This window comes from Rhinolophus sinicus, chromosome 16 (genome assembly GCF_057876585.1).
Source record: "Rhinolophus sinicus isolate RSI-liver-muscle chromosome 16, RSI-T2T, whole genome shotgun sequence".
Lineage (NCBI taxonomy): Eukaryota > Metazoa > Chordata > Mammalia > Chiroptera > Rhinolophidae > Rhinolophus > Rhinolophus sinicus.
The window spans coordinates 36,991,446-37,006,843 of record NC_142516.1 but is presented as its reverse complement, the minus strand read 5'-3'; the positions used below and the strand labels follow the sequence as shown (position 1 = coordinate 37,006,843).

The 15,398-nt window shown below is 44.8% G+C and overlaps 1 protein-coding gene across 4 annotated transcripts in view; it reads right to left on the bottom strand.

Moving 5' to 3' along the window:
- FRMD3 (FERM domain containing 3) overlaps nucleotides 1-15,398 on the bottom strand; it is a 249,326-nt gene that overhangs the window by 38,588 nt on the left and 195,340 nt on the right. For 3 of the 4 annotated variants that reach the window (XM_019750147.3, XM_019750148.3, XM_019750150.3), the window contains exons 11-13: nucleotides 10,628-10,702; nucleotides 10,251-10,319; nucleotides 2,766-2,887 (exon numbers count right to left, since the gene is read on the bottom strand). In XM_019750147.3, the coding sequence (XP_019605706.2) occupies nucleotides 2,766-2,887; nucleotides 10,251-10,319; nucleotides 10,628-10,702 (266 nt within the window). The remainder of the gene's footprint in view (nucleotides 1-2,765; nucleotides 2,888-10,250; nucleotides 10,320-10,627; nucleotides 10,703-15,398) is intronic. The other variant, XM_074330596.2, reaches the window with a different exon arrangement.

The window sequence follows — 15,398 nt, the reverse complement described above, 5'->3', positions numbered from 1 at the left end:
TGACCCCCATCGCCAGCTTATTAGCTTGAATCCATTGCCTCCTCCCTAGCCCCACTCTCACTGTCTCAGTTCAGCCCTTGTTTATTCTCTAAGCTAGTACAATAGTTCCTGTATGGTTTCTGTGCTTCCAACCCAGGGATTCTCAACCAGGGAGCAATTTCGTTCCCCAGGAGACATCTGGCAATACCCGGAGACATTTTTGATGGTCAAGACTGGTGGGGTACCACTGGTACCTACTGAGTAGAAGCCAGGGGTGCTGCTAAACATTGTACAATGCACGAGCCAGCCTCCAACAAAGAATTATAAAGTTCAAATGGTCAATACTGCTGAGGTGAAAAAGCTGCTCCAGCCGTACTCACCTCTCAGCTGCCCTCTGCATACCACAAATGATACAAAACACAACTCCAGTCAGGTCATGTCCACGCTTGAAATCCTTCAGTGCCTCCCAGTTGCCCTCAAGTTAAAGTCTAAACTCTCCAGCAAGTCATGTGAGACCATCATGATCTGGCCCTTTCCTAATTTTCTGCCTCAGCTTTCACTGCTCCTAGGAGTCCTTTTCTCCAAAGCCACACAAGCAACCAGACTACCCACAACTCCTTCTGCCTGTCAGTCTCATTCATTCATTCATTCCTTTGCCCACCAATTTTATGTCAGACACTCTAATGAGATGAAAAGGGAACAAGACCCTCTCCAGGCAGCTTGAGGCACTCATATCTCATGAGGCATTCAGAAAAGTGAGCACACAATTCAATTAGCAGAGGCAGAACCTCAGTGATCCCATTGCCGCCTCCCCAACAAGCTGTGAGTCTCCAGGGAAGAGAGTGTCTTCATCTTTATAGGCCACAGCAACTTGCACATGCTAAGTATGGTCTACCAGTTGTATACCTTGTCTTTGTCATAGTTGTGTTTAAAAAAATGAATAAATTCCTAGCCTCTTTCAATCTTGCTCTTACTCAGACATAAAAAGTACTAAAATATGACAACCCAAGGATGAAACAAAATTCATCACATTGTGAGTGCCCAGAAACAGAACCCACCCACAAAGGGCAAACATCCTTGTTTAAGCTGTACTAGTCTCTGCCTATCTTCTCTTTATGTATCAGAGAAATATAAATCTATAACACAAGTATTTCTCTCTATGGAATGTCTAAATCCCATCGCCTGACACTCAAAGATAAAACACATGGAGCAGAATCTGACTCTCAAACAGTAACAGATAAGTAACGGTATCAAAAACACAGAGCTAGGTTCACTGTGGGAGTCATAACTTCGAATCCCGTGGTACCTAAGATGAGTTTGCTCTCTTCTCTACATTGGGAAATTCATTCTATCTAATGGACATTTAATAAAACTATTGTTTCTACTTCTCTTCCTTTTAAGTTGATTCTATATCCTGGAGGTTGTTATTATTTGCCTAAGCTTCAAAACCCACAAAGATGACCTATCAGGGGATGGATTTTTTAGAAACAATCAAAAGAGTTTTATTAGACATTTACAAAGCCATTTTGGACTTCTTGAAAGAAAGACCTATCAGTTTCACTTTACAGTTAATGAAAGAATTTAAGATTCTGAGGCCCTATCCTTTGTATTTTTCATGCTTTCCTTCCACCCATGGTATTTTTGGCATTCTAGTTGCCCAGTTCTCCTTCTAATCATGAATACTTTTTTTTTCAGTGAGATTTCCTAAAATTCTTTACACTTCAGTGTGAATTAGTTCTGCTATCTTTCACTCAAGGATTTCTGCATTCCAAGCTACATTCTTATTATGGGCTGAAAAGTTTTTCCAAACTCAAGGAGTTCTTGACTTGAAGCTGCAGGTGAAGGCGACCTTTTGGGGATGGAGCGACCTGCTCTCTTGAAACTGCCCATATCCAGATTTCAAATAATGAAACCAAAAGTACATGAAGTTAAAGTAAAACGTGTTATGTTTGTGTTCAGGATTCCAATAACTTTATTTTGGATGAATTGTTTTTTAATTTACTTTGAAATTAGTAGAGTGTGAGATTTGCCTCACCAAACGTCTGCAGTAAGTGCGGTGAGATTGTTCCCTGAAGTAAGTCCTTAAACACACAAAAAAGAAGCCTGGAAGTACACATGTTGTAGTCTGTAAAAATATAAGAACTTTTGGGTTGAAATGGACTCTATATCTATTAGCTTGTATCAAAACTGTTAGACCAGGACAGATGGAAAAGAGAAGAAAAAAGACTGGAAAAATGCTGAGACAGAAAGGGGATGACCAGTGTCGAGACACTTGTGGAAAAATTTTTATAACCCCTAATTTAATTGTGATTATAGTAAAAAAACAACAACAAAAAAAAACACAGCCATCCAATGAAACTTTATGCAATGATGGAAATGTTCTCAATCGGAGCTGTCCAAGATGGTAGCCATCAGCCACACGTGACTCCTGAGCATTGGAAATCTAGCTAATGTGGCTGAGAAACTGAATTTTTAATTTTAACTAATTTAAACTTAGTTATAAATAGCCACACATGGTTAGTGGCTACCATATTAAACAGTGCAGGTCTAACATCATTACTCTTTTAACGTTTAATTTTAGAAATACTTCGTACCTGTGAACTCTCTCCAGGACAAACGGATAGAACTCTCATTATAATGCAGTCTTCCAGCTGCAAACAGCTGATTCATTAAAAACTCACTCCAACCCTTACCCTAACCATTACCCAACCTACCCAGGCTTGGTGCCTCGCTCATTCCTCCAGGGTAAGCCTGCAACCGTGGCCTCTGGGAGGAAGTGTACTTACCCTCACCTAGTGGAAGCTCTTCCTGTTCACTGGAGGAAGGGAGCAGGGGCTGCAGAGGCTCCATGTTAATGATAAGCTGTTTGTTCAAGGAGTGGGAACTGCGGCTCTGGGTAATGTTGGCTCTGAAAACAGACACAAGTCAGATCGGGTTGGTTTCCATCGCAAGCATCAGCCCCTCCATCTCAGTAGGCTGCCCAAGCTGGAACCTGCCTCTAGACTCACACAGTGGGTTAGGCCAGTGGTAACAATGACATACCACTCAGGACCCATCGCTCTTTTTATCCTTAAGGTCTTGAAAAAATGTCTGTGTGCTCTAATGCAATACAGTAAAAGAAAATGCATTTCCACATTTGTCATCAGATTTGGGCAGGCAGGTGAAAACACAGGCATTTGAAAAAGACATGGGAGGCAGGTATCACTACCTAGACAATCAGAAAAGTGAACGAAGGGCATGGCTCAAAGTAATTTAACAACCACCAAAAAAACAAAAACAAAAATCTCGACCAGTCAGATGGCACAGATGCTTTATAGCTGTGAGCTATCTTAGTGTCGCTGGATGTCCAACATTTAATATCAATGTTTAACAACTCAACTCAAATTCACAGCCCACTCACCAACCAGCCACAGAACCCAGCTCTGCTTTCTCCTCTTGAAAGGAGCACACGTGTGTGTCAGTGGCTGTGACAGGCATAGATGGCAAACCGTGCAAGCATCTCATCAAGACTATTGGCTAGCGGCTAGGACGCCCATATACACTTCCTGCTGCAGGGGAATGGCTGCTGTGCTGACAGACAGGAAGGTGGGTGTTTGAGCACCTTTCCCCTCCCCATTTCCAGTCAAAACCAAAACCAACCCATCCTTCAAATATGGTGTCAAATGTCTCCTTCCCCTTAAAGCTGTCCTGGATTGGCCTCACCACACACACATACACACAGTCTCTTTCTTGTTCTCTGCTCACACTACTCTCCCTTCATTCACAATTCACCGCATTTGGCATCTGTGTCTCTGTAATTAGGTTGTACAAATCATAGTCAGCCCCACCTTGATAAGCTCCTTAAGGACAGGCTCACCTATTCGTGCTTGTCTGTCTGCTGTACAGCACCTTGTGTGTCCCTGAAGGGGTGTTCAGGTTTGAAACTGAATGCAATCCCGGCTTGACATAATTGCCATTGCAGACTGGCCATAGTGTTCCCCAGGCCAGCTGGCAGGACTGTCTTATAGCCCAGGCATTTCTGCTGGGAATATGGGGTAAGGAGAACATCGGGTAAGATCAGGATGCCTGTTAGCATCTTGAATGGCTGGCACTGCCTGGAAAAGAAATTTATGAGGGCTTGCCTAACCATGGGGCCCTTTTCTTCATAATTTCATTCTACAGCACTTACTTTGCTGTATGTGTGTATTGGATGGTCTCCCTTGCTCTGGGGAACCGTGGCCCTCGCCTTAAGCAATTCTCTCTAGAACAATGGTTTTCAAACTTTTTTTTGACTGAGGCCCACATTAAGAAATACATTGTATATCACCTCTCTGTACACACACATACATGCACGCATGCAGGAAGACAGACAACTAAAGTGAATGTTTCACACAGTGATAATAACTATTGCTATGTGTGACTCACTGTTTTCTTTTCTTTTTTTTTTTTTTTCTACACTATTTCATTTTGTTTAAAGTGCTGGTCTTGACCTATTTTCACTTCATGACTCATTAACGTGCTACACACAGATGGAAAAACACACATCTAAAGGAGGAGACTGATGGCCAAGGGTCCCACGAGAACACTAAGGAAGGGTACCTGATCCTGCCATGAGTGAAGGGACAGCAGGAATGACTTCCCAGGGAAAGTGATGCCTACGGTGAGTCCTAGCAAGCAGGGGTTGTGTTTATGGGGAAAGAAGTGCAAATGGGAATTCCTTGCAGGGAGAAGGTAGGAAGGAAGGAGTACGGAGGGGAGATTAAAATTTAACATGAGCAGGTCCTCCTTTTATTGTGAAGGGTTTTCATTTTTTGAACTTCCATGGGATTTTCACTGGCCCTGTGGCTATTCATAATTGATTCTATCTCTGCAAAGCAGAGGTGCAAACTGATCCAAGCTTCACTGCAAGCAAGAACCCACCAGCACAGTTGTTCTAACAATAAATATAAGTAAATATAATACTGGAATTCAAATGGCCCTTTTTTAGTTTACAAAGTGATTTGTATACACTTTGCCTCATTTGTGTGAACCATGTACCTTTCTGACCTCTGAAAAGCCCGTCTTGCAAAAACCAACTCTGAGTTGCTCTGTTCCATCTCCGAGCATGCACGCCAGAGTAGCTGTCAGCAGCCCTACCCCTAGAAATCACTGCATACGCTACAACAAGGAGGAACCTGAGCGAACCTTTATGGAGGGTCTTTTGCTCCCCATCATCCCTCCTCCCAATTCTCTTTCATTGGAGGTATCAAGCATCCTGCTGCTTGCCTCCCACGAATTACAATGTCTAGGCAGTTGCCTGGTGCTGACAGGCTGAGCTCGCCAGGAGTGACCTCACAGGTGGATGCTGCTGGGCACTGGGTGGTTAGGAGGATGCTGACTCAACCACTATGCTCACAAGCTCCTACTGCTTTGATGTAGCACAGACCCAGGGCCAGAGTCAGGGGCTTTAGGGTCTGCTTAGGGTTAGGCCAGATGACACCTGTGGTGGATTGCAACCCTGGGACTCCCCAGTTCTCTGATTCAGGGATGAACATTACTTCCCTGATAAGTGCAAGACTCAGATAAACCCAAAAGTGGATGCCACTAGGGGTTTCCCTGAGAGCAGCAAGAATCCAGGGCTCCAGACCTTGATGCTGGCACTAGGACAGCCAGAGGGAAAGACTAAGCAAAATCAGAATCAGAACACAAGACTCTCACCTTTCCCTACCACCTCGTTTAGACTCAAGGTTTCCCTTTTCTTTTCTTTTTCTTTTTTTTAACCTCTCTCCTCACAATCTTTTTAAAGGTGCAAACTGATGCAAGCTTCATTTCAAGCAAGAACCCACCAGCACAGCTGTCCTAACAATAAATATAAGTAAATACAATACAAGCATTCAAATGACCCTTTTGTAATTTACAAAGTGATTTGTATACACTTTGCCTCATTTGTTTTTTTCAATGTGCCTATAAGATAGGCAAGAAAAACAGCATGTTTACAGATGAGGAAACTGAAACTCAGTGAAGTTATGGAACTTGACTGAGACACTCGGGTGGCCAGACTCAAGGCTCAAACCCAGATGCTGATTCCCAGTCCAGTGCTTTTGCTGTGCCCCACATTGTCTTTCTCCATGGTTGTTCCTGCAACGCCCAGAGGAGACACCATTTGCTACCCATAACGTCCTGCTGTTTGTGGCTGTACAAGGTCCCACAGTGTCACAAATTTTTCTAAAGGATGTGCCGACATCCCGATCAGCTCCCACTCTGCCCTTCAACCTGAGTTCCTGAGGTAACAGTTTCTGTGGCTGAGGGTCTCCCCAGGCCAGGTGGGGGTCAGCATCACGTTTCTCTACTCTCATAATCCACCCATTGCTCACTCTTCAAAAATGCCTGACCCACTCTGTAGCCCACGTATGTGCGTACTACTGGCACAGAACAGTTTCCAAACAAAACTGTCGTTAAGAGCTCTACGAGCTCTACTAAGGAACAAAGGTTTCCTTTGGGAACTGCAAGTATATTCTAAGACGGGCATCAAACAATGATAGCATAAAACAGAGCAACTGAAATGAGGCTCACAGAGTTCCTGCGTCACTCCTTGGAGCGAAAGGAAATGCTGCTGTCCTGTTATCAAAAACTCCATCTGAACAAACTTTACTGTGAACTTGTCTGCCAGCGTCTATGTCTTGGATGAGAGACAATAATAATAATATCACCACCTCACATTTGTATGACCCTTTGTAAGACACTTTATTTTAATCCTCATAACAAAACCTAGAAGTCAGACAAAGTATTATTATGTCTCATTTTATAGATGAATAAACTTAAATTGATGCTATGAGAAGTTTAGTGACTTACCCAAGACTACCCAGCTGGTAAGCAACACAGCCAAGGTTAGAAACCACTCATGACTCCTCTATAGACAGGTGCTCACTTCAGGTACAAATGCTACCTCTGGGTGTCCCCTGGTGGTGGCTGCTATGCCCAGGTGGCTCACACAGACAGCCCTGGGCTCACGGGGCCTCAGGGATCGGCAGGTGATTCTCACCAAGTAGCCATCCCAGAGGGCTCTGCATGGGCATCTTGTCATCAGCAAAGATCAATGAACTAACATGAGAGGTAGCATCTTCTCTTTTTGAAAAGAAGATAAATCCCTAGATAGTGTTCTCAGTCTGTCTGCATCTGTCTCTCTCTAGACATACGCATCTCAGCAGAAGTAGCAGTCCATGAACTTGTCATTCTTTGAAAAGTCACCCCAATAAATTTAATTTTTAAAAGATCATAATAAAAGAAAAGAAAAGTAGAATCTCAAGTATGAGGAAAAGTAGATAATTGAAGCCTTGTTGTCACCATTCTAGACTAATGGTCATCTCTGAACACCACTAGAGAAAGGGAGCTCATTACTATACTCTCACTTCTGACAGCCACATCAAAGAAGTTAAAATAATTCAAAAATAAAGTAATTACTCAAGAGAAACAGTTTCCTGCCATTACACTGGCTGCTTTTTGCTCTGGAAGAAGTTGCTACTGGATTATGCCAGTAGACTCATGTTTTCTTCCAGAGCAAAAAAATGGAGGCAAAAACAGGAAAGATTGGCTTGCGCTCTGTTCTCAGCATAAAGAAACATGGGAACTTGATTCATGGTCCCAAGAATTTGGCATTCAAACTAGGTAGATAGGCACATAAACAATTTTGATCAAATGTAATAAGTGCTATGCTAGACGTATGATCAAAATGTTATGTAGACACAGAAAGGATTGAATAATTCTGATGATTCTGCTATGAAGACAAAGGATAAAGGAGAAATTTAATTGAAGACATAAATTGTTAGCTGGGAGACGAGTGGGGGGAAAAAGAAGTTGCTATTGAAAGTGGCCCTCATCACCATGGCTCTGACCACAGTGCTGCCACTTGGGAGGTCGAGAGCCCCAGAGCAGCACCTTGGACAGATCTCAGGTCTCGGAAATTCACAGAGATGCTGTTGTCATTCATTCAACAAGTATGTACTGGCCTCCTCCTCTGTGCCCAGCACTATGTTAGGTGCTGAGGCATATGGAGACGGCCAAGACAGACGCAAGCTTGTCCTCCCCAATTTGAGAGATAATGGCAAAGAACAGACGACCAGAGAAGCATCCTGAGAATGTGGACTCAATCAGTTTTCACATACACATAAAACAGGGCAGTGGAAGGGAAGGAAGGAGCATACGAAACAGTGTCTCAAGGGCCTGTAAGTCCTCACATACAGTAATATCCTGGGGGGCGGGTTAGAAGATTCCAGACAAGGGAAACTGTATACTGACTGGTGCCTCATTTCCCATCTCCTCTGTTGGTTTGGTCTACTCGAGGAAAAACTTTTGACTAAGGCCAGTCTGCTCCCTTTACCCCCTTCACCATCAGTTACCTGGAGCCTGGCTATTGAAAGTGTGGCCTGTGCACCAGCCACACATTCATCACCTGAGAGCTTGTTAGGAAGGCCAGAGTCATGGATCAGAATCTGATGTTAACAGGCTGCCCAGGTGACCCCTGGGCAACTTAAGGTTTGAGAAGCCCTGATTCAGGGAGCCTTAATTCTCATACGTTCAATTGAAAAGAGAAGTTCTTTTTTTGTGTGTTTTTTAATTCTTTTCTGATCTCATTAACCATCCATAGATTGTTACTATGGGACCCTATATATTTGGACTCTGTCTCTCAGAAAGTACATTGTTAAAAACAATTTCCTAATATGTGTTTGTGCCATCAAGGGAACTCCCCAGCATTCTTCTTTTTTTTTTTAAAAGATAAAACATTTAAGTTTCAAGTTGAAAGAATAAAACCCAAGCTAATCCCCTGGGGCAGCCTGCTGTCTAGCTTCTAAAAGAACGCCAGAGGCTTTCAAGGTGGCAGATGCTACAGAGAAAAGACAACAAACTTAGGTGTGGCCCCCCACACACCATTTATGACCTTAGAGAAATCATTTAACTTCCCCAAAACTCAAGTTCCCTTGTCTATAAAATAGAAGCATCAAACTAGGTGACCTCTAAGATAATTTCCAGCCCAAAGATCCTAGAGAAGTTCAAATGATATGTTTTATCATTTTTCTCTTCTCTGTTTCTGCTACACTGAGTAACCACAATTTGAGGCAGAGGAAGGGGTATAAAAATACTATTAAAAAACAACAACCCACAAACTATTGTCATCGATGGGTGGGCGACAAGACTTTCACAGGTAGTGTACCAAGGTGTCCCTGGCCAACACACTCCAGCTTCCCTCGCCCCAGTTTTCTCCTGCTGCAGGAGAGGCTGGTTTTGCACACTTGCATGTGACAGCTTCCCATTGGGTCATCCAAAACCGGAGATGAACTATTCTCAGTGCACATCTGCATGGGATCTCATGCCAACAGCAGTCCTGCTCCACTGCGTGGGAGAGAAGTGCCACCTGGATGCCCACATCAGGCTGGCTTGGCCACACTTCCACGAGACCGTGGCCTCCTCCTGCCCAATGACCTCAGGGGGGAGGGAGGTCCATCACACTGGAAAGAGAGGAGACTGGGAAAATCTGAACATAAGGAAGACTCCTCCAAGTTCAAAGACAGGAAAGAAGGACAGGTGTGGGAACTTCCTAAAGAATGTATTTTATGACGACCTTGCCTTCAACAGGGTAAACATCATGATGAGAATGTTCAGCTTTAGATATTTATCTTGTTTGAGGTTTAGGATATACAATGACTTGTGTACATTGGGGCGATATGAAGTCCAACATGGCCAAAAGAATTAATTCCTAAGAATTACATATGTGGCCACCTGAATAAAGATGTGTACCCTTGAACCGATAATGACCAAGCCCTCTTTCCTCAGAGTGACCCTTGGAAGTAAAGAGTCCCATGAGAGATGAGCACCCCACCCCTTTGGGTGACGTAGCCTAGCAGGAGTTGGGCTGACAGGAACCAGTCTCATCTGATGAATAGAGGCAGAACGGAGGTCAGTTCTAAGAGGACGGGATTACGGACTCAGCCAGGAAAGGACACAGCCTTGCCTCAGACACATCCTGCTCTTCATGTGATACTCAAGGTCAAATCAAGCCAATGACTCTCCACAGAGCAAGTATCTCAAAATGGAGCCCAGCCACGCTCACGCCACAGCCCGGCCAAATCTGTCTGAGGGAGATTTCTGGGACGGTGAAAGTGCCACGTCGTCTGGGGCCAGGGCCAAAAACCAATGTAGAGCCTGGCAGGTGCTGCCCTTGCTCCCTTTCCCGCCATAGAGGATTTGGCAAAGCCAGCCTTTAAATCCCTCTGTCTATCCCAGAAGCCTCCTGGAGCCCTGGGGAGCACCCCACTCACCTGTGCACCTCTGGGGGCTCCCTCTGGATTCTGGAGCTCGCCTCCACCACCTCTTTGGCAACCTTACCGCTGCAAAAGACAAAAATACATCTGTGCACAGACATTCAAAGCAGATGGGGAAGGGGTGCCCATGTATTTTTTATTTTAACTTCACAATGGTCTTACCCAGCTCTAGGAATCCACACCTTCTCTTCCTCCATGAGGGGGAGTTACTATGGAGTTTGAGGGTGCCCATGAGCATGAGAGATGAGTGGAGTGGGAAGGAAGGACCAAAACAGGCACAAGCCAAAGTGCACTGATTTACAGGCAAAACATTCAAATACAAATGGCTGCCCCTGCCCCAATCCCATCACTGAAATGAAACCATGGGTACCTACCTATATCGAAATCTACTTCCTTTAAAAAATATCTTGCTGCTTGACACAGTCTTGATCTGACTGGATTTTGCATACCTTTAAGAAAAAGCAAAGCAGAGGTGGTAGTGACAAATGAAATACGTTTTATTGTGTGAGTCGGCACACATGTGCGCACGTGCGTGCGCACGCGCACGTGCACGCACACACACACACACACACACACACACACACACACACCCCTGAAAGAAAGTTTCACAAAATAAGAGTTAACTTCTACTGTTTGTATTTGCAATCTGATCTTTTCTATGTGCTCTCTTTTCATACTTTTTAAATGTTGGTGATGACCCATACATTAGGTTTCATAATCCATCACTAGGTCACAACCTGCAAAAAGGACCAGGCAATATTGATGATCAGAAGGGATTCTTTCCCAATTTCTATTTGTAAGATATGGAGAGCATGGATAGTGTCACATGCATCATTAAGTTCCTCGCTGTATGGGCACTTTCCTTGCCTGTGCCTACACCAATGCTGCAGCAAAAAAAAAATAGTTTCCTGTAGACACAGGTTAGTCAGTGTATCACAAAGAACCCATCTACCATGTATGTTCCAGGAGAGGACATGAGGGGCCCATGTCACCACGGAAATGGTCATTGGCTTCTGAGTATTCTCTGGTTGAGTTACCATGACCCAGTGCCCTTTAAAAGAATCCGCCTTGGTCAATGACTAAGATACACAAAAAACAAGAAGCCATGCCAAGCCCTGATTCAGCACCTCTGAGCCCAGCATGTAAATATGAACAAAACAACAACACTGAGAAATAATCTAGAACATGGGCTGCCCAGGCTGCAGACAGGCCACTAAATTACTGTGATAGCTGAGGATGCCTCTACATCAGTCTCTTTAAGCATGCAATTAAATCCAACAAGTTAGAAAGAATGGTCTCCCAGAGCTCAGGATCATTTTAAAATTTTGATAGTCATAAAAGCTTAATTTTTAAAACCCATGATATAAACAATATATTCTGTAATTCTGAGCAAAGACGTGCACATAGCCAGGGCTCCAGCTGGAAGTTTCTGTGCGGGCAGTGAGCCCCACCCCAAGCCTCCTGTAGCCTTCATTCATTCACTCAGCAGTTACTAACCAAAGACCTAGCCTGCTCTGTGCATCACACTAAGCTCAGGGAATGGTCTCTGCATTCGTGAAGTGCAAGGTCTAGAGGGGAAATGAAAATTAATCCAGAAGCCATGCAATTACAAGTGACAAATGTAAAATCACAGGCCATGTGCATGCTGCGAAGGAAAAGAGGCAATGACAGTAGGGGGTGGGGAATGATCCAGTCTGGGGGCTAAGGAAGGTGCCCTGAAGAAGGGACTTCTGTGCTGAGATCCAGGGGTGGGAAGGTGTTACCCAGGGAAGATGGTGGGCAGGGTGCTGGGCAGGAGGCCTAGCACACACAAAAGCCATGAGCCCAAGCACTGGAGGAGCTAAAAGGAAGATCTAATGTGCATTTCCCCATGTTATTGCTGTTGTTGTTATTACACACGCACACAGGCACACATACACTTGCACATTTCTCCTCCCTAATGTAGCGGGACCTGACCTTAAGCTGTCTTTGTTAAGGATTTTAGTCTTTGTCCTCAGAGCAATGGAAAGCTAAGTAACAGTCTTTTGTAATGAAGCCCTTTCTCCCATCCACCGCTGCAAAGAGCTTGAGCCAACAGAGGACAGTGGCTTCAAAGGATGAGCAGAGACAGTGAGATGGGCAGGGGTGGGGGCTATGCAGGCCTGAGGAGGGGGGCTCCTGTCAAGGCAGGGCCCAGAGAGGGTGGAGTAGGAGCCCTAAGGACAGATGGGAGCATGTGAGAGCCACACTGCAGATGATTTCACACCTGGGACAGACAGTGCAGGCGTCTGGCCAGAACTGGGTGACCATACCCAGTAAAGAGGAGAAAAAAATCCCCCAGCAAGCTGAGCGACTACTCCTGTGAGGACTCGCCTGCTCCTCACCCATCTGTCCCCCACCACCCCGACTCTAGAGAGCTGTGGGCCTGATATTATCCACTGGAGTCTGAGAAAAGGGCCATCACCATCTCCCTCTCTCCATCTTCTCAGCAGGACTGTTGCTCCCAAGTCCTCAGAGGTGGAAGGAAGAGAAACCTTTAAAGAAGCCTTTTTTTTTTTTAAATATTGATTTTGTTGTTGTTCCAGGTTCCTATGGATCCTTGGGGCAAGACAGTCTGCTAAAAGGAAAATTACTAAGAGCCTTAATAAGAGTGTTTGAAATTCAAACTCAACTCTGTACCGTTTATAGAAGATACCAGGAGCTCCAGGGGCGTGGCTAACACAGCAGCTCCAGGGACCCTCTTCTGGGGACAGGTAGGTGACCCTAGTGTTCACTGGTTCCTCCTTAGCTCCCACCCTTCCAGGCCCTTCGAGGAGGCGCCTCCTCCTTACACCAGAATGGCCCCCTGGTGGGAGGCCTCAGCACAGCACTGCATATACACAACCCTCAAAGTACATCAAGAAAAACAGGTCAAAAGACACATTTCACAGAAAAACTGAATAGCTGTCTGCTTAGGATGAGAGGAGTGAAAATAGCACTGGCTTTTTTCTGGCAGTTGACTGCCCTTGGTGATTATTTGTCATTTGATTTGCTCAGAAACACTCTCCTGAGAGCACTACCGCTAGTCTCCTGCCCTCCCAAAAGTCCAGGTGGATTCCCAATAATGTCTGAGCAGGTATCTTTAATGGAATTTTAACAGGGGAATTTCTTCTGAGAGCTCAAACAATATAAACCCACTTGGTACTGGAAAACAGACAGTAGGATAGAGGGATGTGGACAGGGGAAAGACAAGGTGGCTGGTTAAAGGACATGCAGCCAGTTGTTCCCCAACCTGGCCAGGTGTCAGCAACACCTGGAGCAGGGGTTAAAAACATTGGTCCTCAACCTCCATCCCTAGAGATTCTCATTCAGCAGGTCTGGAAAGGTGTTATAGCAAACACCCCAAGGTCATTCTAAGGCAGCCCACCGCATCTGAGAACCTCTGAGTTCCCATAGTCTCTTTGAATGACCTGAGAAGTGGCCTTTTACCTGAAAGAGCAGAGGCCCCGGCTCCTACCTGCTTTCGGTCTTGTGACTTTTGTCAAGTCACGTAGCTTTTCTGAGCCTCAATTTATCCACAAATTTGTGAAAGGGGGAGGGTATTATAATACTTAATTCATAGCATTCTGGGGAGGGTTAAATGAGATTAAATGATTTGAAAGTACCTAGCGTACAACCTGCTCATTATATACTAGTTTCCCTCCCCGCTTACCTCCCTCCCTTCCTAGTACCAATCTCAAAACCTCTGCATTGCCATCTCACTATTGAGCTACTACCAAAGCCAATCCTGCAAATCACGGAGGTTCCGGGGAACGATGTCACTCTGAAAGCCAAAAACAGAGCCTTCATTCTCTAACTCTAGCTGACATATTCCAGCACTCTGTTTCCCAGGCTCTCATGTCAACAAGTCGAGAGCCAAAGTCTTCTTCCCACTGCAGACAATGAAGGTACAACCTAGTTAAAAATAGCAAATCTCATGCCTCCGGCCTTCTTCCCCAACTGCCCTCTTCCCACTTCCATCTCCAACTTCCCATCAAAATCCCAGCACGGAAGCACTGACTCTTCTCAAACATCTGACCTTACGGAGAAATCCAGACAGTCCCCAATTTACTGACCTAACTTGACATCTGTATTCAAATGGTGGCCTAGTCACTATTTACCTTTCTGCTGTCACAGCTCTCTACCAACCCCCATCCCAGGCCTGCCAGGGCAGCCAATATACCCAGACCTGTGGCACTAGGGAGTTCTCCTGGCCAGTCCTGACACTGAAGCTGTGTTTTAAAGCGGATAACATATGTGAGATGCGCCACGCACGGGGACAGAGCCTGGAACAGGCAAAGTATTCGCTATGTGTCAGTACCATATGGTCCACGCACAGCACAGCTCTGCGGGAGTACACTTCCACTCACCCTGCCTCTAACTTCTCCTCTGACACCTGGTACTACAGGGGCTGGGGATGGAGGTCAGCTTAGCTGCTGGGGAAACAAAGGGTGGTGCCCTAAGGGGCCTCTAGAATTAACAGTACAATTTCTTGTTTTATCATGGCTTACAACTGCTGGAGTAATCATAGCAATAACAACATATGTTATTATTGAGCACCTACTATGGGCCATGCATCATCCAAAGTGCCTTAAACATACTAATTCATTTTATGCTCACAGTTGTCTCCTAGGAGGAAGTGATCCACATCTGTACATGAGGAAACTGAGGCACAGAGGGGTTAAGTCACTGAACTATGGTCATGATAGAAGCTGGAAGAACCGGGCTGCAAACCCAGGTCTGCATGTCTTTAAAAAATAATACTTTAGCCATGCAGATTCTCAGACTTCAGAGGGCATCAGAATCGCTGGGAAGGCTTTTGAAAACACAAGTATCTGATTTAGTAAGTCAGGGGTAGAGCCCAGGAATCTGCATTTCTAACAAGTTCTCAGGAGATGCTGATACTGGTCCACAGACTTCACTTTGAGAATCACCATGTTTGAGCATTTAACCGTAGGCTGCACGTGCTTGCCAACTGAGAAATTTTCATAACTACCGACATCTAGACATCATCACAAATTCTGGAATTTTCAGGTAACAGCTTTCTTGAGATATAATTCACATGCCATAAGGTTTACCCTTTCCTATTGTACACTTCAGTGGTTTATAGTATAATTCACAAAGTTAAAAAAGTCATCCAAAAACATT